The sequence below is a fragment of the Budorcas taxicolor genome, chromosome 24, assembly GCF_023091745.1.
Source record: "Budorcas taxicolor isolate Tak-1 chromosome 24, Takin1.1, whole genome shotgun sequence".
NCBI lineage: Eukaryota > Metazoa > Chordata > Mammalia > Artiodactyla > Bovidae > Budorcas > Budorcas taxicolor.
In genome coordinates this window covers 19,312,762-19,339,188 of record NC_068933.1, presented here as the reverse complement: position 1 = coordinate 19,339,188, position 26,427 = coordinate 19,312,762, and the positions used below count along the sequence as shown (strand labels likewise).

General features: G+C 42.5%; 1 protein-coding gene across 2 annotated transcripts in view; it reads right to left on the bottom strand.

Annotated features, from left to right (window-relative positions):
* Positions 1–711: 711 nt before the first annotated feature.
* MTMR7 (myotubularin related protein 7) overlaps positions 712–26,427 on the bottom strand; it is a 49,867-nt gene continuing 24,151 nt past the window's right edge. For both annotated transcript variants that reach the window (XM_052661328.1, XM_052661327.1), the window contains 8 exons: positions 21,431–21,563; positions 11,773–11,882; positions 9,934–10,059; positions 8,333–8,382; positions 6,098–6,298; positions 4,502–4,642; positions 2,476–2,602; positions 712–1,528 (listed from right to left, as the gene is read on the bottom strand). In XM_052661328.1, coding sequence (XP_052517288.1) covers positions 1,166–1,528; positions 2,476–2,602; positions 4,502–4,642; positions 6,098–6,298; positions 8,333–8,382; positions 9,934–10,059; positions 11,773–11,882; positions 21,431–21,563 — 1,251 coding nt within the window. In that variant the 3' untranslated portion in view covers positions 712–1,165. The remainder of the gene's footprint in view (positions 1,529–2,475; positions 2,603–4,501; positions 4,643–6,097; positions 6,299–8,332; positions 8,383–9,933; positions 10,060–11,772; positions 11,883–21,430; positions 21,564–26,427) is intronic.

The window sequence follows — 26,427 nt, the reverse complement described above, 5'->3', positions numbered from 1 at the left end:
CAATCTGCAGCAGGAAAGGCGGAGGCTTAGCTCTTGTGCCTGGTTGGGGACAGACCAGATTCCAGAGCCAGCAAAGCTCCCCCGTGGCAGCCCCAGCGAGGCAGACCTGCTCCCTGTCAGACTCCCTGCTCAGACTGCACCGCCAACGCAACCCTGCAGATGAACAGAGCCAATGGTTGAGACTCATGGGCTCCACAGGTAGAGTGTTGATGACTTAACCATGTTGACACAACTTGCGAAGTGACAAATGACGAAACGTATTCCACTGGTTAAGTAGACACGACAACAGTGTTCTCTGGTTCTTCAGTGAGCTGCTTCCTTCTTTGAAGTGGTACCCTGTACCTTTATACAGTTACACTTCTGGAATCAGGCTTGGGGCTGACCCCCTTGTCTTGGTAATGAAGTTTCTGGAACCAGTAATAAAAGGTTGTTTTTTTAAGAAGCTAATGTGATCCAAAATCATATTTAAGAACTAGAGCATAAATGTTGTTTCTGCTTTATTGGGTATTAGACTGGTATTAGAGAAAAGTGTGTGGTAAGTTTTAGCATTTTTTAAATAGGAGAAATATGAAATTCCAGGGAAAGGCAACAAAACTATTATAACAATTCAAAATACATTATCTCTAAGGAAAAGTTAAAAGTGATCATTAACTCTGAACACTAAGCTTAAGCAGAATTACAAAGCTCATCTGTTACAGAAATATATCTATTAACAAAAATCTTGATAACAGAGTCAAGGAAGGAAGTGTCAAATATTTGAGGAAACAAAATATTCATCTGGAAATGAATTAAAAGGAAAGATTGAAGACGAGTGTGAAGGAATGTGGTCAGGGCACTTTGAGCAGCTGCAGGCAAGGAAGATGTGAATTGATAACCTCGGGTGATGGCAGAGGTCATTGCTCTGTAGTGAATAAAACCTCCATATTCTAGAATGGGGAACAATTTTCCTTATATTTGCTTGATAAAAGAAATGGCTGTTTCCTGTACATCAACACCTAAAGGAACTCGAAGTTGGACTTTTTTCCTTTTCGTCACTACATTTTATAATTTTTCGATGACCTGTACCATTTCTTGGGCTGTTTTTATTTGAGATTGCACTGTTCCCTTATTTTTGGAAAGTGTTCCTTGTGTGTCCTTTACTTGGGAACTCCATGGCGGGGGATCCTCAGGCGGTGAGAAACACGGCTTCGTCGGAATCCCGGTCCTTGCCACTGTCCTCGCTCGGCACACACTCCCCACCACTGGGGGAGCGGCAGCTCAGATCCTCCACCCCCGACTCTTGGTCACTGTTGGCGGACAGGTCTGGGTCTGAACTTTTCAGATTGTCTTGAGTGAGGATCAGAGCAGAGTCCTCATCACCCTGGGAAGGGCTCCTGGACGGGAAGGACTTCACATTGCCGCTGTAATCCTGAGGGGTGTTGGCTGCGCTGTTGTCCGAGGTAGAAAATCCTGAGTGTTTGCTGGGCTCACTCTGCTTACTCCTCACCTTAGTGCGATTTAACTGCACTTTCTGAATTTTTTCCAGCCTCTAGAAAAGAAACCACAGTTTCAGGGAACAGTGATAAAGAAGGTATCTTTTTTGGTATGTGCCTGCCTTTTAGTGTTATCTCCCGGCTGGGTGAAATGTTAAGAAAATGGGATTCAGATGGACTTGGTTTCAAAGCTAGACTTTATGACTCTGGACAAATAATTAGATTCTGTGAGGCTCGCCCTCTTCCTAATGTAAGGATGGCACTCTATAAAAAAGCAGAAAACACAGCCTAGGTAAAGCACCTGACAAAAAGCAGTCATCCTTCTTTCTGTACCTGTATGGTTTTACATAGTGATTTTCATCCTGTGAACTGAAAGTACATTTTTTAAAAAATCAGGAATAAGGTTTTTATTATCTAATTTTTAAAATTAAGATAGAAGTAGCTCACTCTCTTAAAGTGTACAGTTCAGGTTTTTTTTTTTTGTTTTTTTTTTTAAGTATATTCACAAGGTTATGCAACCATTCACCACTATCTTGTTTCCTAAGATCTTCATCATCCCCAAAGCAAACTATGGAAGTGAGCCAAACCAGATGTCTGAAATGCGTCAACTGTGTCTATCTGGGCTTTGATGATCTGACTGTTCACCTGGCAGGATTGTGTTTCAGGTTACCTTCTGGCTAAAAATATGAAAGGACTTTCCAGGTAGCACAGTGTAAAGAATCCACCTGCCAATGTAGGAGACACAAACAGATGCAGGTACGACCCCTAGGTCGGGAAGATCCCCTGGAGGAAATGGCAACCCACTCCAGTATTCTTGCCTGGGAAATCCCATGGACAGAGGAGCCTGGCAGACTAGTCCATGGGGTCGCAAAGAGTTGGATGCAACTGAGCACAAAAATATGAAATGGCTGTGTTGCTGCATTTCACACATCCTGAGCCACGAGAGGCTTTTCCCAGAGCCGCAATCGTCAGCAAAAAAGGTGAGCAAGAGCGACTGTCTTACTTCTTCCAGGGCCTCGAGCTCTTCCTCCAGCTGCTGAGTCTCCTCCTTCACGGCCACGAGGTAATCTGTGACTGACTGTCGAGGCTGCAGTCCCTTCTCAAAGCGATTATACATTCCATTCCAAAACCTGCGGAGGACAGCAGAGCTTCATGAAACCGTGTCACAGTCTGTACATTCACATTCTTAAGTCTTCCAAGGTATCTTTCAAACCATAGTCCTAGTAACAACCAAATGCGAAGTACCGGGTCAAAAGAGCCCCTCACTGAGGTAGTAATTTCATGTTAATGTTTTCATTTTCTTGAATCAGTCAACTTCTTTTGGGGAGAGTAAATTCATGAAGAATCTACTTGAATAGATGGTACTGAATTAAAAGGCACATAATACATTTTTCTAAAAGAGATTGTAATAGTACATGTTACCATTTTCTTTTTTTTCTTTTTTTGGCTTAAGATGACGACTTAGTTAGAAAGTCAACTTGGAAAATTAGTGTTTATATCACCATTTAGAAATCTTTTAAATTTGAGGTTTTTTAAATGACAGCCACTAGGATTACTTACATTTGCAACAAGTCCTCCCGTTTTTATCCTATACAGTAAAGCATACTGGAATGCAAATAAAAATATAGGTGTAGCTTGTTTACTGTGCTTTGCAGAGATTGCATTTTTACAGAGTGAAGGTCTGTGGCAAGTCTATCAGCACAGTTTTTCTAATAGCATTTGCTCACTTTGTGTCTCTGTGTCACATTTTGGTAATCTCAGAATATTTCAAGATTTTTCTTTTTTTTATGGTTATCAGTGATCTTTGATGTTACTACTAGTACTACTTACTGAAGGCTAGCATTAGGTTAGCATTTTTTTAAACAATAATGTATTTTTAAATTAAGGTATCTAACATTGTTAGATTGTTTTTTAGACATAATACTATTACACACTTAACTGACTACAGTGTAGTGTGAATAGAACTTTTATATGCACTCGGAAACTAAAAAATTGTGACTCAGTTTATTGCAGTGTTCACTATCACAGTGGCCAGGAACCAAACCCACCTTATTTCAGAAGTATGCGCCTGTGAATAGTATTATCATAAGGATACCTGTAGATTTACTTAGAAAACTAGGGCAGGGACTTGGTGTCATTCATTGATTTATCCACAGTGCCTAGAACAGTGCTTGAGCCTCAGTAAGGTACATGTTGAGTGGCTAGAGCTAATAAATTGGTTGCAGTACAGTTGACTGCAGGGTATGTATCTCAACAGGTCTCAAAACTGCCAGTTCACACAAACCATGAGGCATTTTTTTTTTCAGTGTGACAGAATTAATATTATTCTATACAATTCTGGGGAAATAATTGGATTGAAGTCATTATTGGGTTGGCCTAAAAGTTCGTTTGGGTTTATTGATACAGAACGAACCTCTTGGCCAACCCAATGAAAATGAAAGCCCTAGAGATGAAAAGCCACTAAAGGGTGTATTGAGGTAGGGAGGGAGAAGGAATGTGGTCTCTTGGTGATTTCTGTGTAATTTTGTCTTTTTCCTGACCTCTGAGTCGCCCTTCTGTATTATACAAGTCCAGAGGAAAAAACCCAAGGATAAAAGAGAGCCTACAGACCTAGTAGCATCTGTTGGGTACCAGCAGGCTCTCCCATCCCAGTAGAGACAATCTTGAATTTATTTCCACAGGGCAGTAGTTCCATTTGATTCAGCAGCAAAAGAAGGTAAGCTGTGTCATGACCACTAACTAAACCTGTGACTCCACATTTAACTTCTCAGGCACTTGGTTTATTCAGTCCTTCTTCCCTCTCCTCCTTTCACTTTTAAATACAAGTGAAACTTACATTCTTAGGATATCATTACTACAAAACATCAACTTCTAAAGAGAATTCCATATATAGAGGGGAAAGAAAGGGACAGGAAACAGGCAAAAATGCCTTGGAGCTCAGTGTTACATACCCTTCAGCCTCCATGTGGTAAACAGTGCCAGAATCTAAGGCACAACCACACCCAGTGAGGTCCCAGAGGTTTACGTACTTGTACATGAAGTTGCATGGTGCTGTGGGGAGATGAAGGACTCCCCGGGTCTGACTGTGATCCGCTCTAAACAGAGGATTCAAGTAGTCAACCCGATTTTTCCAGAGGTGAGCCCATAAAGAGTATGTTCTTTCTTGAATTCTGTTATAAAGAAAATAAGCCTTAAAATGACTTCCCTTGGTTCGTAGAAATAGTAGACATATTAAAGTTGGAAAGGAATAAAAACTTGTTATATCAGGGGCCCCTGTTCTCTAGCAGGGAAACTAACAGTCTTTTGTGTCTTCATGGTGCAGCAAAAGAGCACTTGTAGGAGTCACAGCTCCCCTGCTCTCTGGGGACATCTTGCCTTAAGATGTCCCATCCCTCTGAGTATAAACCACATGCATTTTGTTGAAAATTTCCCCCAAATAGTCACTGGATTATTATTGTTTGCTGGGTACTACTTAAATGCTTCACATATTTTCTCTCATTTAATCGTCACTGTATTCCTATGACATTTGTCCCTTTTGCTAATCTAGCACAACAAATCACAAAATACCTAAGAAAACAGATGAGCTTACAGGATGTACCATTTATCAGGAATTGTATCTACCAAGAAAAGTCATGTTCTTTCCACTCAGGATAAAACTGGAGTCAGTTTTATTTGAACTGATCATTTGCAAAATTAAATCTGATATACTATATACCACCTTAATTTGTTTTATAAAAACTTCAAAAATGTTCTTTCATTTACAGTTCTTAAGTCACTTTGCTGTTAAGCTTTTGACTTTTTCAAGAGTCCACATTTCATCTATTTTTTTCCCCTCAATTAAAGCAGTCTAGTAGTCCACCCTTATCCATGGGGTATTTGTTCCAAGACTCCAAGTAGTTGCCTGAAATTATGGATAGTAGTGAACCCTGTATATACCGTGTTTTCCTATACATACATGCCTATCATAAAGTTTCATTTGTAAATTAAGCATAATAAGAAAATATGTGAATTGCTAGCATCGCTACTCTTGAACTTTATTATAAAGTAAAACAGGGGTTACTGGAACACAAGCATTGTGATAACTGAGACAGCTACTAAGGAACAGGTGATCCCAGGCAGGATGGAGTGGGAGAGTGAGAGTGAGAGATTTCATCATGCTACTCAGAAAGGCCCACAATCTAAAACTTATGAATCATTTTTTTCTGGAATCTTCCATCTAATCTTGGACCACAGTTGGCCTCAGATAACTGAAATTGTGGTAAGTGAAACCCATGGATAAGGAGGGACTACTATATTTGCAACTATTATGAGAATATATCCACCAAAGCTGTGTAACTTTTTCCTTTTCAATGCAAAAATCACTGTCCCTGACTTCCAAGAAGCTTCCTTTCCATATCTGTGTGAAGTTTACCTATCTACCTGTGGACATTAGGCAGGAACTAGGCAAAATGGACTTGTGCCTGTCTTTGTCAGCTGATGGCCTTAAACTTCTAAAGTGATGTCAGGAAAATCGTTACTCTGTCAGTGGAGATGTGTAACTAAAACAGTCTTCAAAATTGTGAAAGACCATCTGAAACTCTCAGTCACAAAATCTTTAGATAAAAATTAAACACCAAAACACTTACTTGAGTTCTTGTCTCTCCTTCTGGCTATTACATAGGAAGTTCCCAAACTGGCAGGAATAGATGTGATGTTGAATGTGAATCAAAAACCTCTCATTGAACTCAAAGGCACAGGGAAACTGTTCCATTAACTGCCAGACGCACTCAAGGAACTGGTCAATAACTGGAGAAATTTCTCTGGGATCACCATCTAGGTTGCCGTATCTGTAAAACAAAGTTATTAGAGATTTTACAGCAGATTGTTTTTCTTCTTCCTTAATCAGAAAGCTATAAAAGCAACCCTAGTTCCTAAACAGATCTTATCTTATAAACTGGAACGCAAAAGAAGTGGGAAAACATAACTTTTAATATAAAGTTTTTCTTGGCATTACAATTTAAAAAGTCTGGACAGAGAGGGGACATATTTATGTTATAAAAGAAAAATGTTAGTGCTAGAGATAAAATTCCAGGAGTCTTTACAGGGAAAAGCAGCAGTCTTTAATTCTGATTTTAAAAGAACATCCAAAACTTGAAATAAGTCTTCCACTTTATTTTAATTAGTGACCCATGGGAGAGTGGAAAGAAATGCCTAAGCCACTTTAGAGTTTCTCACTTCTGCATGGTTTTATTAGGAAGAAAAACAACTTTAAAAAACTGATTCCCCAAGTTTCAAGGGGTATTTCCATTTTTAAAGCAGTGTTAAAACTTGTCAATAATTTATTTCCATGTGACCTCAGATTCCCTCATACCTTTATATCTCCCCTTTTGTTGTTTTCAAGAGTACATCAGAATCTGCTTCCTCATGTTTGTGTTGATTTTTAAACAGCTGCCCAGTCCTTCTACACTGTTACATGAATTTTAGAAAGAATCCAGAAGGGTGATTTGGGTGCCATCAAATCAGAATAACAATACAGAATGTCATCTTTCAAGCGATGGATAATCAACTTGAGGAATAAAGATGAGGCAGGATTGCTTTAGTAGTTTTTCCAAGGGTGGAAATATTAGAAACTGGAAACCTTCAAAGGGTTTAGTCCTACTCACCTTTGTTAACTTTATAAAGGGGTTGCCCAATAGGTTCTTTCCTCATAAAACACACTTATCAGCCACTTCCATATTCTTCCTGCCCCAGATCCTCTCTCTCAGAGGTCCTAGGTGCCTAGCAGACAGTAGGAAACCGCCCCCCCCCCCCAACTGAAAACAACAATGTGATCTTAAGGCTCCCTGGTAATTTTCTCATTTGTAAAGTCAAATCATTTTGCTTTCCTGGAAAAATATAGAAATAGAAATCCAGGAAACCACCACAATAAATGATAAACTAATGCTAAATGCAAAAACTACAAAAATAAATATGAGGAGCTCCATAAATTTAGAATTTAAGAAAACATTCAACCAATCAAAAATGTGTATCAAAGCCTCTACATTATCAGCATGCGGTCTAAAATATAAATTTTAGCCCCAAAGACGAGACCATACCAGCTACAACCTGTATTAATAACACTCAGGGATTAAAGACAGCACAGCACCCATCAGGCATTACTCTCCACACTAACCAAAGGAGGCCAGTAGCTTCTGTTTATTGAAAGCCCTCAGATGGGCTAAGGCTAATCCCATACACGGTTTTAAAACCCTTGCCATAACCCCAGGGAATACAGAAAGGCTCCCCTTTTCACAGGTGGGAGACCAACACTCAGAGAACACTGATGCCCTCAGCCACACAGTAAATGCCACAGCCTGGATTTGAGGCTTGACCTGTTGGACTCAAAAGCCCAGGCTGCTGTCCCACCTTAGCTTCCCAGAGACACCTCGCTCAGACCTCACTCATGACACAAATGTCATAGGATGAGCCTAATTTAACTCCCAGGGTAGAAGATCAAAGAGAAACTATTCTACAGGCATTTTACAATGTGTAGCTTACAGGGAATATTTGCACTTCGAAAAATGGAATAATCTAGTAAGTGAAATACATGTGGAAGGGAGAGTGAGCCTGTCCTTTCTAGGTCAATGAACCAACTTCTCTGCCTCATCTGGAAAAATTTAACATCAGTTAGTTCTGCTCAGTAAATACCAAGAGTTCTCAAGTTAGAACTTCTTTATCTGTGATAGAACATATATAACAAAAATTTAACTTTCTGAATAAGATACCCAAGGCAGTTTTGAAAACAGGCTATTATTCCCCACTCAATTGAGAAGTTCAGAAACAATTTTTTTTCAACCTTAAATTCACAATTTAAAATCATAAGATTTTAAAACACTTCTTACCTGTGAGTAAACTTATGACCAAAGGAAATCCAGTCCTTTTCAATTAATACCTATATAAGAAAATATAAATATCATGGAGAGAAGCAAATGAGGGAAAGTAAGAGACCAGACCAGTAATTCTGAAGGATTCAAAAGTTCTTGGAGCGTAATTCACTACCCTTGGTAACCTGCAAATGAACGAACACTATCTACCCATACACAGGCGCACATCAGAGGGCAAAGCTGAAGGTCTTCCACAGAAATAAACGGGAGTAGACGTGGGAAGACGTACTGCCATCACCCAGAATGCTCTTGACAAGCACTGTTCATATCGCTTCATGTACCATCTCATTCGTGGGGTGAGGGGGAGGAGGTGTTCTGTCACTGTCATTTTACAGAGGGAGAAGCAAGGAGGTTACTCATCCAAGATCACACTGTTAGAAAGTGGTCAATGCCACCTGGTAACTTAGCTCCAGGAACCATCACACCCCATCAAGTCCAACTTGCAGTCAATACCCCATGCTGCCTAACAGTATATGAAATACCAACCTCTTTACAAGAGACTAAGGAAAGTTTTCCAGTGATCTTTAATATACTTTAGAAGAATTCTAGAATGAGGAGGGCTTGGAGCATACAGAAAGTTTCAGCCCTGCTGTGGAGTCAGAGATGTAACACAAGTTTATACTCAAATTGCCAGGAATTTAAAAAATAATTATATAGGATAATACTGTCAATATCACCAATGCTGTAAAACAGCCAGAGCTCTTTTCTTCAAAAAAAAAAAAAATTGGTTTGTTTTGCCTTGAAAACCTATAAACTTAATGGGAAGGAATCAAAAAGACCCAGTGGTGAAGGATGGGGTAAAGGAGACCAACCCCTCAGCAATGAAGACCCATTGCAGCCAAAAGTAAATAAAATTTTAAATGTCAGTCGAAAATTTTTTTTAAAAAGGCAGAAACCAGATAAGTTCCCAGCCACTAGGAAGTCCCTGTAATCATTCTAAGAAAATGGTCCCAGCTTAGCCAAAGCTTCACCCTTCCAGACACCTACACAAATATCACAGATACCTTGCTATTGAAGCAATGCATCAAGTTCTGATGCATACCTAAAAAGTGCTAGATCTAGGAGAGAATGTACTCACAATTTCAGGAAAGAACCCCAAGACACTGACATTTTCAATATTCTCAATCCACAATTGTGAAGGATTATTTGAAATACAAAAGCAGTAAGTGAAAACACTTTTTCCTATAGCTTTTTTGCTCCAAATATTTTTTCTGAAAAGTGTTTTCTGTTTTATAGTCCTGTGTTACCTCAAACTTGAAAATATATATCAAACTTGAAACATAATACAAATGATGTAAGAAATGATTTTGCAAACTGCTAAATGTATATATTTGCCCCCAAATTCACCTTTAATAGCATCGATTTGAATTGGCTCCCAAATCCCAGAAATTCATCTTATTCCAAGCTTATTTCACCTTTCCCCCGTTAATTAATCTTGCTGACCTACTGACAGAAAAATAACATTGATGAGGAGGGAAGAAGAGTTGTTAATAGTTGCCAGAAGTCCATTCTTTCCAGCCACAGCATGCACAGGACAGTGGCCAGGCGGCCGCACTCACCATGAAGCCCTTCAGAGTCCGGTAGTGAGGTTCCAGAAGGAGGCTGGCCACCGAGCACACCTGAGCGGTCCTGTCCCAGCCATCAGAACAGTGAACAAGCACACTGGCCCCTTCCTCTGAAACTGCCTGAAAAACAGCATCAGCAGTCACAAAGGATGGCAATCAACAGAAAAAATAATCAGGATTAGGTTCAGTTTTGTACTCACAGAATCAAAAAAAGATTTTCAGGCAAAAAGGAAAAATCAGTACCCAACCCTGTTCCTGCATTTATTGAGTATGCACATACCCATCTAGTTAGGGCGGAGCCAAGGAGCAGTTTGGGCTGGTCACCAAAGCATTACTTCCCATCCCTTCTATCCGGAAGCCCAGGAGCCCAGCTTCTGAACTTCATACAAGCAAGCTTCCTGTACAAATGTCTCCTAGCCTACTTTCTACCCCTCTGGGCCCCGCCCAGCTTCCACCATAAGCCTTTCCAATTGAAATGCTGGAGCTGCGGCTGGCCACAATCATTCTCAAAAACGAAAAGACAAAAATTATAAACTGAAACAGTGAAGTTAGAGATAAAAGAATAAAAGCCAAGCAAAAGTGCCTGGCACTGAATAAATATTTGTTAAATAATGAATTATCTAATAAAGGGGAGCATACCATGTCATCAGAAAAGATGTTTGTCTTCAGGTAATAAATCTGAGGGGGATTTATTTTAAAAAACACCATAAAACAAAATAAGACTGCATTCAAAAATAGCTTGTATGAAAGTTACAGCAAAATCTTCCTCTGGCAGAATGGAATCTACCTACCAGGTTCAGGAACATGACGTTTGCTTATGCCATTGCTGAAAAATGGGGAGCTGTTTGCTAAGATGGGAGCCTGAAGCCTGGGTCACTCTGGTGACTCACATTTGGATGTACTCGTTCATAGAAAATTCTTTCCTCTGTTGTACAGCAGAAACTAACAACATTGTAAAGCAATTATATTCCAATTTTTTAAACATTAATTTGTTAATTTATTGTTAATAATCTCTATTCTTAACCTTAGAAGTATCTTTTAGGAAATACTATTTCTATGGTGGAAAACATTTATAGTGAAAGCTCAATAATTCCTCCCAGTTTACTTCAGTTTCTTTTTATCCATTAAATGCAAAGTAAATTTTATGCTTTTGTTTTAAACTAATATAGTCCCAATTTTATAAAAATATTTATATCTTATCTATATACAGAAAGATGTCTACAATAATGTTCATCCATATTAATGAAGGTTTTTTCCTAGGTGGTAGGCTTTGGGATAACTTTTTTTTTTTGTGGGGGATAACTCAAACTTTCATCTTTGTAGGTTTGTTTAGTGCCTGAATTATTCATAATGTTTCATTCATTCATTTTTCAATACTGATTTTTCTTTTTACAAAATATAAAATGACAAGAAGTAAGTAATTCTAACATGAATGGTTATTTCCCTTTTTCTTTTCTCTACTTCCTAATTTCTGAAAGCAAACTGACCATTGTTCCTGCTCAAATGAAGATAAGAAAATTAAACATCATTAATAATTTTTTAAAAATTCTTTCCTCCACCCAGAACCAAGCATAATTGAAGACTACTTTCAGATTGCTCTGAAAGTATTTTACCAGTTGACTGCCTTGATGATACACTATCAACTGAACATCATTCTATCTTTCATAAAATCCCGTCTTCAAAGGGCAGATTTCATGGAGGTCTGCAAAGCCAGCTCCCCGAGCCAGGTATCGTCTAGCTTAGGACAGGGGAGCTCATGGAAGGGAACCAGATCTCTGTCCGGTATCACAGTGCACTGCTCTACTCCATAGTCTGTTCTCTGCAATCGCATACCTTTGCAATGAAGATTCCTGCGTCCATGATGGCCTTAATGTGCCTCAACCAGCCAGAGTTCTCCAGTCCCCACAGAAAATCACTCATGGAGGGAGATTTAAGTTCACACACTGCAAGATAAACTGTATTACTACAGAAGCAAAATACAGGCGTCTTTCACGGTACATGTGATCATATTTGCAGGTAGTCTGTTAATGAATCCTTCATTGTAGCCATTTTCTGGAGGAGTCAAGATAAATGCCCCAGCTTGCTAAATGTCATTCCACTGAACCAGTTCCAAGTAAGCCTTCTCTGTCTTCTTTGTTCACAGGGGACATTGCATCTGTTCAGAAGTATTATATTTGTAAAGTTTAAACTCTAATGTTATAAAAATCATTGAATGTTGCCATAGTAAAAGTAAGATTTATTCTTCCAGCTAACATATTTAAAGTGGACCACCAAGGAGCACTTGAGTACGAGTGCTCTGGAGGAAAAGACTTAAATAATGAACTCCAGCACCTTCCCAACTAGAAGTCTATCACCAAGAACTGTCCTAAAAGTCTTAAATGGAAATTATCAAACTCCTCCTGCTAGCAACCCTCCCTCAAAGGGAGTAAAGGATATGAATTTAAGTATGAGACTTCTGAACACCTCTAGAGCATCAAGTTAGGGGTTTTACCTTTGATTGAAAATGCAGATAATCCAGGATTCCAAAGATACCTGTGTTTTACAAAACTAAGGCAGGTGTGTAAACACCTCTATAATATCATCACAGGCGGTTTCCTCTCAAGAGCTGCTCTTTTAGTTAACATGAAGCATGAAAAAGCTTTACGGCTCAGTGTTCTGACTACAACATAAAGATGACATTCCAAAGTTCACCGGGTTCATACCTATAAAGCTTTTTTGAGGAATCCTATAAGTTAATCAAGGAAATTAAATAATCAGCATCGAGTTTGTTTATTTCCTTGGGCTTTGGTTTCTTCATGTTTAAAATAGGGAAAGTGTACTAAATTATATCTAAGTGCCCTTCCAGCTCTAAACTCCCAGATTTAAATTTGTTGTCTTTAAAAGCATTCTGCATGCTTTTTAACAACCCCTTATCAGATGCCCTTCCCTCAAATATGCCAGATAACAGAAGGTTCACTCATATTTCCTGCAACATAAGAACCACACACAAAAAGCACAGGTATAACAGTTAAACTGAGTCACAGATGGCAGCGATGATGAAATAACACCGATTCCCAGGGGAAAAAAAAACCCTTCATAAGAAAACAGTATTATGAATATCTTCAGCCAAGATTCCGAATTCTTCCTTCCAAAAGCCTGCACTGAGCTAGACACCAAGCAGGAGAAATGGGCTTCACTCTGATTCAAGGCACTGTCCCTTTGCCTGACACCATGGTGCTGCCCTGTCTCCACCAGCAGGGATTCAGTTTGTTCAAGTAAGATTAACCTGATTTGCAGTTTTCAAAAGTTTCTGCACACATGCCTCTCCAATGATTTTTAAAACTGTGTGCCCTCTCATGCACCATGGAGCCTCCCAGGTGGCACTAGTGATAAAGAATCCACCTTCCGACGCAGTAGATGTAAGAGACACGGGTTCAATCCCTGGGTCAGGAAGATCCCCTGCAGGAAGGCATGGCAACCCACCCGAGTATTCTCGCATGGAGAAACCCATGGACAGAGGAGCCTGGCGGGCTACAGTCCATAGGGTCGCAAAGAGTTGGATAAGACTGAAGCAACTTAGCACGCACCCTCTCATGCACCGTGGAATAATGCACCATGATAAGCATGAAGGTGTTTGCCTTTTGCAAGGTGGCAAAGGGGCAGTCGGTTAGCGGAAATGGGAAAGGATGGCTGGCTCACACCTGGGCCAAGGAGCACGTGCAGAAGTTGGTGCCATAAAACAATCCTGCCACGGCGCCCCTGGGAAAACCTTCCCCATGACCTTGGGGGATTATGTACATACGCAGCTTGAAGACAGGCACCGAAACTGCTGCAATTGAAAAATGCGTGCGGCCCTGGTGAGAAATTGAGTCAGGTGGGCGGGGAGCGGATCTGTCCTCAGAGCTGAGGATGGGGCCGGCAGCAGTACCGCACGCGCCCTCCGCGTGGCGCACGGACATCCCCACACCCTCTGCGATGCAGCCCCTCCCGCGGGCGCCTGCCATTTGGTCCATCTGTCGAGCCCTGGCCGTGACCCAGAGCGTTCAACTCCATCCTAAATACACACATTCCACCAAGCATTCTCAGGACACACTGAGGCCTTTAAATCTTCCACAGATAACGCTGACTGGCAAACGTTCGTATCACTGAACCAGCTCAACTTTCTGGGTGTTTGAAAGCGCTCAGGGCTGGCTGGCATCCGCCTCCATTTCAAAAAGCCCAGGGAGTGGGAGGGATGTCCTGGTGTCCAAACTCTGAAGCTCAGTCCAAGAACAAATGATCCTTTGCGCCTTCTCTTCCCACCAGGTGTGGAAATGACAGCACGTTTAAAAATAAACATACCGGGCTTTCCAGCTAAGGGAGCGGCCTGGGCCAACAGGCAAGAGGGGACCAGCCGGCTCAGAGAACAAGGCCCTAAAAGGCGCCCCGGGAGAGGATACCCAGGCTGCCTCCTCACCGAGCTTGCGGCCAGGGGGCCAGCTGCTGCTTCCCTCCACACTGAGGACGGCTCCCTGTTTAACACATCTGCTTTTAGTTACATCTAAACGGGATGTTCGGTGGAACAGACACCCTGGCTTTCATGCATTTTTTTTCACTGAGAGCGTGCTCGCCGTCAGATGCTGAGGGGTGCTTCTTGAAAGCAGTCAGCCCTCAGGTGGTCAGATGGGGGGTACACTCAAGACTCCAACAGTTAGCGCCTGAATTTTCACATGTAAAACTGGTGGGTTTGTTTGGATAAACTCAGGATAAGGCGGAAATACTGATCCATTCACCCTTGTTGCCAAACCCAAACCAATAATGACAAAACATTTTGCTGAACAAAGTTCATTTCAATTGACCTCAGAGGCAGGCATCGGCCCGGATCACAGAGAACTGTGACTTACTAACAGGGAGTTTAATGTCCAGGTCTAGTGACATTGGTCTTATACAGAACAGGGTAACTATGCATACCCCACAAGCATAAAAACAACATTTAAAAAGAAAAGATAGATTATTATGGTACCTGAGGAAATAGGAAATTTATTCGGGATAAAATTAACCTCTGGTGATCTTCCTTTGCCATTTCCTACATGAAGCTCATCTTTCTCCAGAGCGGCTGGGTGGAGACCAGCCCTGCGGAACGGTCTTTCTCGTCTCTAAGATCTAAAATTGAAAAGTAAATGGGCCACCTCAATTCGGGACTCAGCTGCAGGTGGGGCTTAAGGAATGACAAAGACTAAAATAGGAAATGTAAGGCAGATGGAAATAGAGAAGTCTAGTTTGGAAAAAGGAAGTGCCCTGAGAGCAGGGAAGCTAGGTGGATATAAGATATTAGTGACTAGATGCTGGAGAGATGGCCACGAATCACATAAGATTAAGATGTTGGCAGCAAATAACAGAAGTGGTGAAAAAAGCAGCATGTGTAGCTGGGAACATAACGAATGGAGAATCTTTCCATAAAGCTGCCAGGACCAACATGCTCACTGAGTCTGAAACCACATTGTCACTGGCAAGCAGAGACTGAATTGCCTAATCTCAATCACAGCCTTATGGAAAAACTGCTCGCGTACTCCCTAATATGAATCATGTCTATCTTTAGTTTTATGGGAGACACTTTCTTCTCCAAGTGTTCCTTTTGTAAATGTTTTTAGTTATCAAAAAAACTAGCTGTCAAGATGAACAAAACAGAAATGATAATTCCAAGGGTGAAAATGTTTAACCTGAATTGTCCTGGGGATCATCAAGGTAAAGCATAATTAGGATTAAAAGTAGTCATTCTCTCATTAAATCTGTTTTCTCTTGTCCTTTCCTTTGCTAAAGTCACCCAGAGGCAAAGTCTTTGGCTTTGACATCCAAGTAAAACATCCCACCATATGACTCACCCGAGGATAGCCCGCAGGGAGATCACTTGTAAGCAAGCATTATCTTCTCTTCCCACCGTGACTTTTGCCCTACATCAAAAGTCACTTTGTATTACTAAAGGAAACATTTTTTTCTCTGCAATGTCCAGCATAAAGAAAACTCTCGGTAATTGTCTGATGTACAGATGAGTGTCTGAGATAACTACGTAGCTCCTAGTGATGAAGTATTTACCATAAACAGGTACTGTGCTGGGTTCTTCTACATCCACTGTCTACCAAACAGGGTATGTTCGCTCCCAGTTTTCAGACTGGCAAGTGTGGCTTAAAGAGGTTTACTAAATCATCCCTGGTCACTCAGCCAGGGAATCCCTGAGCAGGAATCCTGGTCACAATGCACACCCCCCGAAAGGGTCATGCTCTTTCCTCTCTGCCTCGGTGCTTGTGGTCCTACTGTCTACCCCAGGCACCGCCATCCAGCGCTCTCATGCCACATTATACATCCTCTTACAACACAGAGAACAAGGGTCACACTCTTGATGGATTTCTTTCTACCACATAACCATGAGTTGATAACCAGTGGAGCCTGATGCAGAGCCCGGTTGCTCTAACAGAACACTCACTGCAAACCTCACTGGGCAAGTCCGAGGGACAATGACCAGGTTTATCAGCCACGTCTTACTGGCTGCTTCTCATCTAATAAGTTAGTAATCTCAGGAAATTAATACTGGGGGAAAGTCAGAAGATAGAAAACTGAAAAAAAGATCAACCATTATAGTTTTTTATTAGCTCATATATGGTAGAACTTCATAGCATAAACTTCTGGGCAATACTACAGAAAATACTTAAAAATGAAAAATTTGAATATAAAAGGTTGAACTCTACCATGTCTTCCAGGATGAATTAGCCATCATCTCATAAAGTAAGGAGGTGAGGGGAAAAAGTATCAGATGAAAAGGACAGTGGGCTGAGAGCTGCACCATTAATCCTGAGCAGCGAGAAATATTTCATGGGAACCTTGGAGCCAGGTGTGTTGGGGGACTGCTCCCTTCTAGATTTCAGTTCCCCTGAGACCCCCTAGTGGGGCCCCCAGAGCAGGGGCCATGAGCCCACAGTACCCGCTACAGCAGTGCCTCCTGGGACGCACTCCAAGTTCCCTGCTTTCAACAGTCCCTTCATTCCCAACAAAGGTTCTGAATAATCGGGCTTCACAGAGAAGCACAGATCAGATGTCTCTGGGGCCAGCTGATTTCACCACAAAACTTTCTCCATCGTCACTGCCCCCAATTCCAGCGCAAATGACAAAAGTGGTTACCACTTGGGGCCTGCTATAAAGATCCCAATTGTTTCCAGTGACTCTTTATAAACAGCCCTTCACTGCAGTACTGTCCCAACTGCTGACTGGGCACCGGGCCTTTGTCCCCATGCTCTGACCCCGCTCCCGTCTGATCGCTGTCAGGCTGAGGCTTGTATCTCTGTCAAACAACTTGCTGAGAAAACACCCACCCGGCCTGGCATGTGGTTTATTAAATTATGTTTGATGAACTTGTGCTGAGTGGACACAGACCATACCACAAGGGCATGTGCTTCCCTGCCTCTGAAATGCTGCTTACTTCACATCTCTTGAATAAAGGAATTAAGGAAAGCCACCCATAAGGAAGCAGTGCATGTATGCTAAGTCGCTTCAGTCGTGTCCCACTCTTTGCAACCTCATGGACTGTAGCCTCCCAGGCTCCTCTGTCCGTGGGGATTCTCCAGGCAAGAATACTGTGAGTGGGTTGCCATTTCCTTCTCCAATTTAAATTTAAATATGTAAATAAACTTAACTTTTCAATTTTGAATTTTAAAACTATAATTCAAAATGGTATTTTGAGGTTTTAACTTATATTTCTTTACTTCCAGGATGAATTAGCCATCACGTCATAAAGTAAGGAGGTGAGGGGGGAAAAAAGTTTCAGATGAAAAGGATAGTGGGGCTGAGACCTGCAACATTAACTCTGGGCAGAAAGAAATATTTCACGGGAACCTTGGAGCCAGATGTGTTATAATGGAATATTACTCAGCCATTAAAGAGAATGAAATCATGCCATTTGCAGCAACAGGGATGGATCCGTAGGGTGTCATACTGAGGGAAGTAAGGAAAGGCTCTGTGAAAAGCACTTCATATTTAACTCAGTTACAATTGCTACATAACTGAAAGGGTTTTTTCACTGGGAGGTGGGAATGCCACAAGACAGTTTGGGGTAAGAACTTAGAAACCAAGGTTAACATTCAAGGGCTTCCCTGGTGACTCAGTGGTAGAGAATCTGCCTGCCAGTGCAGGGGACACAGGTTCAATCCCTGATCCTGGAGGGTCCCACATGCTGTGGAGCAACGAAGCCCGTGCACCGCAACTAAGGAGCCTGTGCGCCAGAGCCCAGGAACCGCGACCACCGAAGCCTGCGTGTCCTGGGGCCCACGCTCCGCAGCAAGAGAGGCCACCACAGTGAGACTGGAGGGCAGCCTCCGCTCTCTGAAACCAGGGGAAAGCCCTCACAGCAGCAGAGACCCAGCGCAGCCAAACACACAGATAAAGTTATTTTGAAAGGAAGTTAACATTCAATCAATGAGCTCTATAAAAGGACCCACACCAGACGTGAACTTGGTCCTGGAGTTCAGTTTCTGATGAAATCTCCTGCCGCTCTTGCTCAGAGACAGGGCCATATAGGGGCAGAATGCAAAACAACGTTTCATTTCTGTTATTCAGCATCTATTCTGGTAATATCAATAACCCGGAGAAGAAGATAATAATCATCAAGGAAATGCATTCTTCCCTTCCTACCAAGTGAGCAGCGGTACAAATCTCCCAGTCTCTCTGATGTCATGACAACTACTGGAAGGAGAGAAAGCCTCAAAAGGTGGGTCTGATTGCATCACTTCATCAGCTGAAGCCTCCACGAGTGATTTATAATTTACTTGGTGAAAACAGATAGCTGGACATCGGTCAAGTCCCCTGAAAGGCATCCAGAGAGCCATCCTCGCTTACAGGGCCAACACAGAGCCGGGAAAGTGGTGCAGAAGAACCATGGTCCCCTGAGGAACACAGGCCGCCCTCCCTCTGGAACTCCATCAGTTTGCTGGGCCTCGAGAAACAGCAAGTCAGACCACAGGTCTGAGGGCAGGAGACAAGGTTCCTCAAGAAACCAAGTAAATGCTCCTTTTAAAACAAAAGCCAGACTGCCATGTGACAAGCACTCTTGGGAGTCGCCTTATGCATATAAGAAAATGCGTGTGTGCTAAGTCATTTCAGTTGTGTCTGACTCTGCAGCCCCACAACTCTTCATGTCTCCTGCATTGGCAGGCGGGTTCTTTACCACTAGCACCACCTGGGAAGCCCTGAAGAAGATATATTTTTTCTTTTGAGAATATATAGCAGAAAACATATATTCTCAAAAGTCAGCTTATGAAATTACTAAAAAGGATACATTTTTAAAGATTCTGATCATGAACACTCTTCATACTAAAATCAGACTACTCTATCAAGAACAGTGCTGAGCTGGTCCAGTTTGCCAACTTCTAAAAAGCATAGCATATAGCAGGGACAGGCACACCATCCACAATAATCTCTAGAAGTTGATGAATCTCGAAGCCCAGAGCATGCTCCAGTCACCTCCTGCTGTTGTTTAGTCGCTAAGTCATGTTGACTCTTTGTGACTGGACTGTAGCCCACCAGGCTCCTCTGTCCATGGGATTCTCCAGGCAAGAAGACTGGAGTGGGTTGCCATGCCCTCCTCCAGGGGATCTCTCTGATCCAGGGATCAAACCCACATCTTCTGCACTGCAGGCAGTTCTTTACCATCTAAACCACCAGGGAAGCCCTCCTGTCACCTGAGACACAACAAAGTTCATGTGGAGGAGAGATGGAGATAGCTTTGCAGCCATGATTATTCTACAGATGCAAAGTGAAAGTTGCTCAGTCGTGTCCGACTATTTGTGACTCCATGGACTATACAGTCAATGGGATTCTCCAGGCTAGAATACTGGAGTAGGTAGCTATTCCCTTCTCCAGGGGATCTTCCCAACCCAGGGATCGAACCCAGGTCCCCTGAATTGCAGGCAGATTCTTTACCAGCTGAGCCAGCAAGGAAGCCCTGTTTTTTTACTTATGCAAAAAGAGGGTTTTTCCCTAACCATTCAAAGGTTCCATTTTAAACTATTTGCAACCAGAGGCATCAAACTGTGGACTCACAGAACCATCAGGGCTAGATGGGTCCACAGAAATTATTAGTCCAATAGTTTCATTTTACAGCAGGTAACAGAGCCTCAAAGAACGTACATGATGCATTTAAAGTTCCATAATGACCGAGATGACCCCAGGATCCCAGGAAGGACAATGGAAATCAGGCTTGTCCGTGCCACTCAAGTTCCTCCAGCCCCACCTCTAGGTTCTCACTACATCCTGCTCTCATTACGCAGGGAAATTAAGCAGAGAACTGAGAGCAGATGGGTATTCTGAGAAAAAGGTAATTCAGCATTTCCTCTGTCCCTTTTCACTCAGGCCCCATATTTCCCTTCAGAGAGGACCGCGCACCCCTTTCCCTCACAGGCAGGCCACCTCCCCAGGGCGTCACCCCCTAGACATGGGAGCAGCACAGCATTTACAGCTTCTCCTGGTCCCCAGGCGGGCTTCTCAGGTGGCTCAGTGGTGCGGAACCTGCCTGCAGTGGAGGCACAGGAGACGTGGGCCTGATCCCCGGGTCAGGAAGACCCCCTGGAGGAGGGCATGGCTATCCACTCTGGTATTCTTGCCTGGAGAATCCCATGGACAGAGCAGCCTGGCGGGCTACAGTCCATGGGATCGCAAAGAGCTAGACACGAACAAAGGGACTAAGCACGCACGCACACTGGTCCCCAGGCACAAGGCTCTGGGTTCTGCACCCTCCTCTATCTCTTCAGTTCCCACAAGAGCTAGAAGTGGTGTACATGGCAACAGACTCCTCTTTGGGCCTTGACGCTCACAAGGGCATAACCAGTCAATGAAGACGGTTTTGCTTGAAATACATGATTTCTGGCAATTTGTTTATGGCTGGTGTGGCCACACGAATAACTGCTCTGTGTCACACAGCCCAGCTCTGTGACTTCCTCTCCCCCTGAGCCTGGAAGCCTGTGTGCACATGTCTCCTGGTGCTCGTTGCTGGGGGCGGGGACAGGTGGAGGGGTTCCGCGACAGCAGCTGCTGCTGATGGAAAGGAGGACCACTACCCTCAACGTCCTTCCAATGGCTGCTCAAGCACTGGGATTCAGTTTATGAAACTCATGTCCATACACAAACAGTTGACAATTGCTCTCAAGGCAGGATTGCTTTATCTTCACATGGTCTTGCATGTGGGCCACACTAGTACGAGGGAGACAGAAAATATATCCCTGTGCACTCTTCTCTTCGGTGTACCACGGGAGAGAGGCTGACAGCTAATGACCATGTGACAGAACCACTCCACCATGACACCAAAAATAAGAGAATGGCTGTTAAATGTGTAAAGAGTCCCTGAATTTTTAAATTCTTCCCAACTGATCCCACCCTGGCAAACAATGTCATAGTAAAGCACAATTTTCACATCAAGAGACTCTCTTTCTCTTTGCCATCAGAACATTTAACTGCATTTTTTTTCAGTGCTGTGCATAAGGAAATGGTTTACCTTCCAGCATTTTCTGCAGACTGTTCCTCATGACATGGATGTTCTCTATCCCGATAAACTGAAACTTGATATTGGAATAATTGTCTTCGTTCTCATAGCCTTTCCCTGCAGCACGATTTGCCATCGCATTAAGCTGCAGTGGGCAGCAAAACAGAATAGTCACCACGGATATTCATGGAACAATCACAACACGTCATGGCTATCCATAAGAACATTCAACACGGCATGCAGAACCAAGCGTTCGATCCCAGGACCACTGTGCTGGCCTGGGTGTCTACGGACACCTGGGCTGAGCCTACATTCAACAATGTCCGTTTGTCGACATGGGAACATTTTCAGAGCTGGGAAGCATCCTAGAGATAAGCCCATCTGGAGACGCCTTCTGCGGGTCCCAGGGTGGGATTCTGTAGAGCCAAGCTGTCCCGATTTAACACCAAATGTGACAGCCTTGGCTGGCAGAAGAGTACTGGCAGATTCAGTTGGCAACACAGAGCTCTTAAGTGAAATGATTAGATCTTCTAGTATTAGAATGCCAAAAAACACATCAGTTTAGAGGAAGGGCGACGTCATTCTAATCTGCCTAGGGGAATCTCGCAGATACCCAATTCAACCTTGGGGGGGAGAGAGGACCAGTGGGTGCTACGTCTCCAGAGACACTTCCTCCAGCCACCCTATTTCAGTCTCCAGAGAGGGCTTTTTAAAATCACATTATCACAACTTCATACATAAGAAGTGGCAGCTCTTAGTGCAAACAGGGTTCAACGGTAATGGACTTTGAAGAAATTCATGATGTAAACTTCTGCTGTACTCCTGTGTAACTAAGGTCAAGAAGGGGACAAGTCCTGCCTTAGCTGAGAAACACACAGATTTCTAGAATGAATGTATTATTGCTAACACTCCATCCTTAACGGTCAACTAAGAGCGCCATCATATCCTAGACATCTATATTCGGTGACCATTCTCTCCCTCTGCCCACAAAGGGGAAGAGGGCTAAAGCCCAGGCAGAGAACTTGCCACCAGAAAAGTACCAGTTTTTAGGCTACAATGCAGTATTGGGAGGATATTAATACTTTACAAAAATAAAAGTTTATAAAGCCAAGTTAAGTTACAAACACAGATAATCTTTGACCCAGATCTCTTATTTGTGAGAATCTGACACTATTTAAAATACCAGCACACAAAGATAGATGTCCAAAAGTGTTTGCAACCTTTTAAAAAAATAATATTTAAAAAACTGAAAGCCTATGAATATCTCCATAGGGCGATGACTAGACAAATTATGGTATATTCATACCTTGGACTACTAATAGGATCAAGGGATACAGAGATAATGACAGAGACAGAAATGGAGACATATGGGCATCCCAGGTGGCACTAGCAGCAAAGAATCCGACTACCGATGCAGGAGACACAACAGACTCAGTCAGGTTCAATCCCTGGGTTTGAAGATCCCCTGGAGGAGGAAATAACAACCTGCTCCAGGATTCTTGGCTGCAGAATCCCATGGACAGAGGAACCTGGCGGGCTACAGTCCATGGGGTTGCAAGGAGTCAGACAGACTGAGTGAGCAGACACACATAGAGATGTACAGATATTGGGGGGAGGGAGAGGAGAGAGAGAAAAGAGGGGGAGGAGAGAGAGAAAAGAGGGAGAGGAGAGAGAGAGAAAAGAGGGAGAGGAGAAAGAGAAAAGAGAGGAGGTAAAGGAGGGAAGACTGGGAGTATCGCATGACATGCGAAGTGAGAAAAGCAAGCTCCAGAATAACATTCATACTGCTACTGCTGCTACTGCTAAGTCACTTCAGTCGTGTCTGACTCTGTGTGACCCCATAGACGGCAGCCCACCAGGCTCCCCCGCCCCTGGGATTCTCCAGGCAAGAACACTGGAGTGGGTTGCCATTTCCTTCTCCAGTGCATGAAAGTGAAAAGTGAAAGGGAAGGCGCTCAGTCGTATCCGACTCTTAGCAACCCCATGGACTGCAGCCTACCAGGCTCCTCCGTCCATAGGATTTTCCAGGCAAGAGTACTGGAGTGGGGTGCCATTGCCTTCTCCAAAGTATCCTATTTTTTGTAAAAGGAACCAAGCTACAGACGTGTGGTTATGTTTATGCATGTTGAATCAAGCAGGATACAGATGAACAGAAGGCTACACTGATTTAGCAGCTGTCACAGCAGAAAGACAGAGGTGTCACGTGGCTGGGGCACCCATCAATACCACTTTGTATGCTCCTCTGGTCTTTGTTACGAACCAGACATACTAAGTTTATAAATTAAATAACAGAAGCAAAATGTATGAGAAGTGAAAAATAAAACAGCAGAGGCAAGTCCCTGCCACCAGGGGCTCAGGCTGGCAGACTCCTCACTTTGCTGCTCTGTGAGTTGGCTCATGTGACATCGGCTGGGGCACAACTTCCCTGGCCACACTGTCTCCAGTTTACAAAAAGAGCATCCCTTTTCCCCCAGGCATGCTATGAGAATAAAGGGTTTAGTCTTAATTAAGAAAAAACATATTAAAGTAATATTATTTTAAAGACAAGTTATATTCATGCCTTAAATGTTTTTTAAGTTATTTTTTTAATTGAAGGATAATTGCTTTATAGAATTTTGTGGGTTTCTGTCGTACATCAACATATTAGGATATTTTAAAATATCTTAAGGGGAAAACTTTTCTAAAATTACCTAAAGACGTTTTGATTTTGAAATTGTGCTATTATACATGGACTGCAAGGAGATCAAACCAGTCAGTCCTGAAAGAAATCGGTCTGAATAGTCATTGGAAGGACTGATGCTGAAGCTCCAGTACTTTGGCCACCTGATGTGAAGAGCCGACTCATTAGAAAAGACCCTGATGCTGGGAAAAGTTTAAGACAGGAGGAGAAGGGGATGACAGAGGTCGAGACGTTTGGATGGCATCACCAACTCAGTGGACATGAGTTTGAACAAGCTCCAGGAGACGGTGAAGGACAGGGAAGTCTGACAGTCCATGGGATCCCAAAGAGTCAGATGTGACTGGGTGACTGAACAACAATTATAAAAATATCACTGCTTTGTATAATTATTTTCCAAAGTTGCTGGCTTATTCTTTACCACAAGCTTCATAGATAAAGCAGTTAATAGGATACTAGGCAGTATCATACAGCAAATATAACAGCATGTCCTATTATGCTATATGAACTTATATGTATTTCTGCACCTTGAATAATTCAACGTAAGTCTGCTCACCGCATACCACAGAGATAACTTTTTAAACAGTGCAGTGAATAAAAAACAAAATACTATTATTTTTAACCTATAATAAGGATCCTATCTTCACATTTTTAATAGCTGATTGCCTATGACCTGGGAGAATTTATCGATGGTCTTTCAAAAGCAAAGGAAGGACACAACATGGCCTCCTGAAAGTCAGTGGTACTTCTCACAATGAACAGAAGGTGGCGATATTTACTCTATCATCCAAAGAGTACTTTTCTCAAGGTTTGCACGCATTTTACAGAACCTCTCATGATAATGGGGCACAAGCTGAGCCCTCAAAGCAGGAAACACAGCTTTATAATTAATAAAAAGTCAGACGCTATCTTGGACCTATATACATATTCATTCAGAGAGAGTATCTCTTATATTACCAAAAAAAAAAACAAAAACAGTCTAATTTGGTGCCCTGTCCTTCAGGGTGAGAATTCCATTTCACCACCAAGAAAAAGCTATTCATTTCAGCTCCTAAAACTTTTCAAATCGTGGGAAAAACCCTCAAAATGTCACATCCTCTATGTTTCTAATTATATAATGTCCTTGAAAAAAATTTATAGACGTGGAGAACCGATACGTGGTTATTTATGATGTAATTGTTCTGTGGAAGAAAAACTAAGGTCAACCTAGACAGCATATTAAAAAGCAGAGACAATACTTTGCTGACAAAGGTCCATCTAGTCAAAGCTATGGTTTTTCCAGTAGTCATGCATGAGTGTGGGAATTGGAACATAAAGAAAGCTGAGTGCCAAAGAACTGATGATTCTGAACTGTGGTGTTGGAAAAGACTCTTGAGAGTCCCTTGGACTGCAAGGAGATCAAGCCAGTAAATCCTAAAAGAAATCAGTCCTGAATATTCATTGGAAGGACTGATGCTGAAGCTGAAGCTCCATTACTTTGGCCACCTGATGGGAATAACTGACTCATGTGAAAAGACCCTGATCCTGGGAAAGATTGAAGGCAGGAGGAGAAGGGGACAACAGAGGATGAAACGGTTGGATGGCATCACCAACTCTTTGGACATGAGTTTGAGCAAGCTCTGGGAATTGGTGATGGACAGGGAAGCCTGGCGGGCTGCAGTTCATGGGGTCACAAAGAGTCGGACAAGACTGAGCAGCTGAAGTGAACTCTTCTGTACTTGACTGTGCTACTGAATATAGAGCTAAACACACACACACACCCCTACACATAAAACTGAGGAAATCTGAACAAGATTGGTGGATTGCATCATTGTCAATATCCTGATTGCAATACTGTACCACAGTTTTGCAAGATGTTACCACTGGGGGAAACTGAGCAAAATGTACAAGCATCTCTATTATTTCCTACAACTGCGTGTGATTCTTTAATTATCTCAAAATACAAAGTCTATTCAAAAAAAAAACTTCTCAGCTAAAACCATGGAGTGACTGCATTCTAGTTTCAATCTCCGCTGAAGGAACACAACAGACAACTGACAAATGGGACTGGAAAAAGTGTCCTGTTTTCTAACCCAGGGTTACTGTGCTATTTGATCATCTCAGCATCTTTGGGTGCAAAAAAGCTCATACATGAAACAAAACAAAAAAAAACCTTCACGTCTCAACAAACACTTATTGAACACCTACTGTGTGCCAGACACTGCACGGAATAAAAATGTCAGTAAGAAGTGTTTCCAGCCACCAGCAGCTTATACCAAGCATAGACGTGCAAGCACACAGCACCAAATGATGGCCGCTGGTGCCCAGCAGGACTCCAGATGGAGCTGAGAGC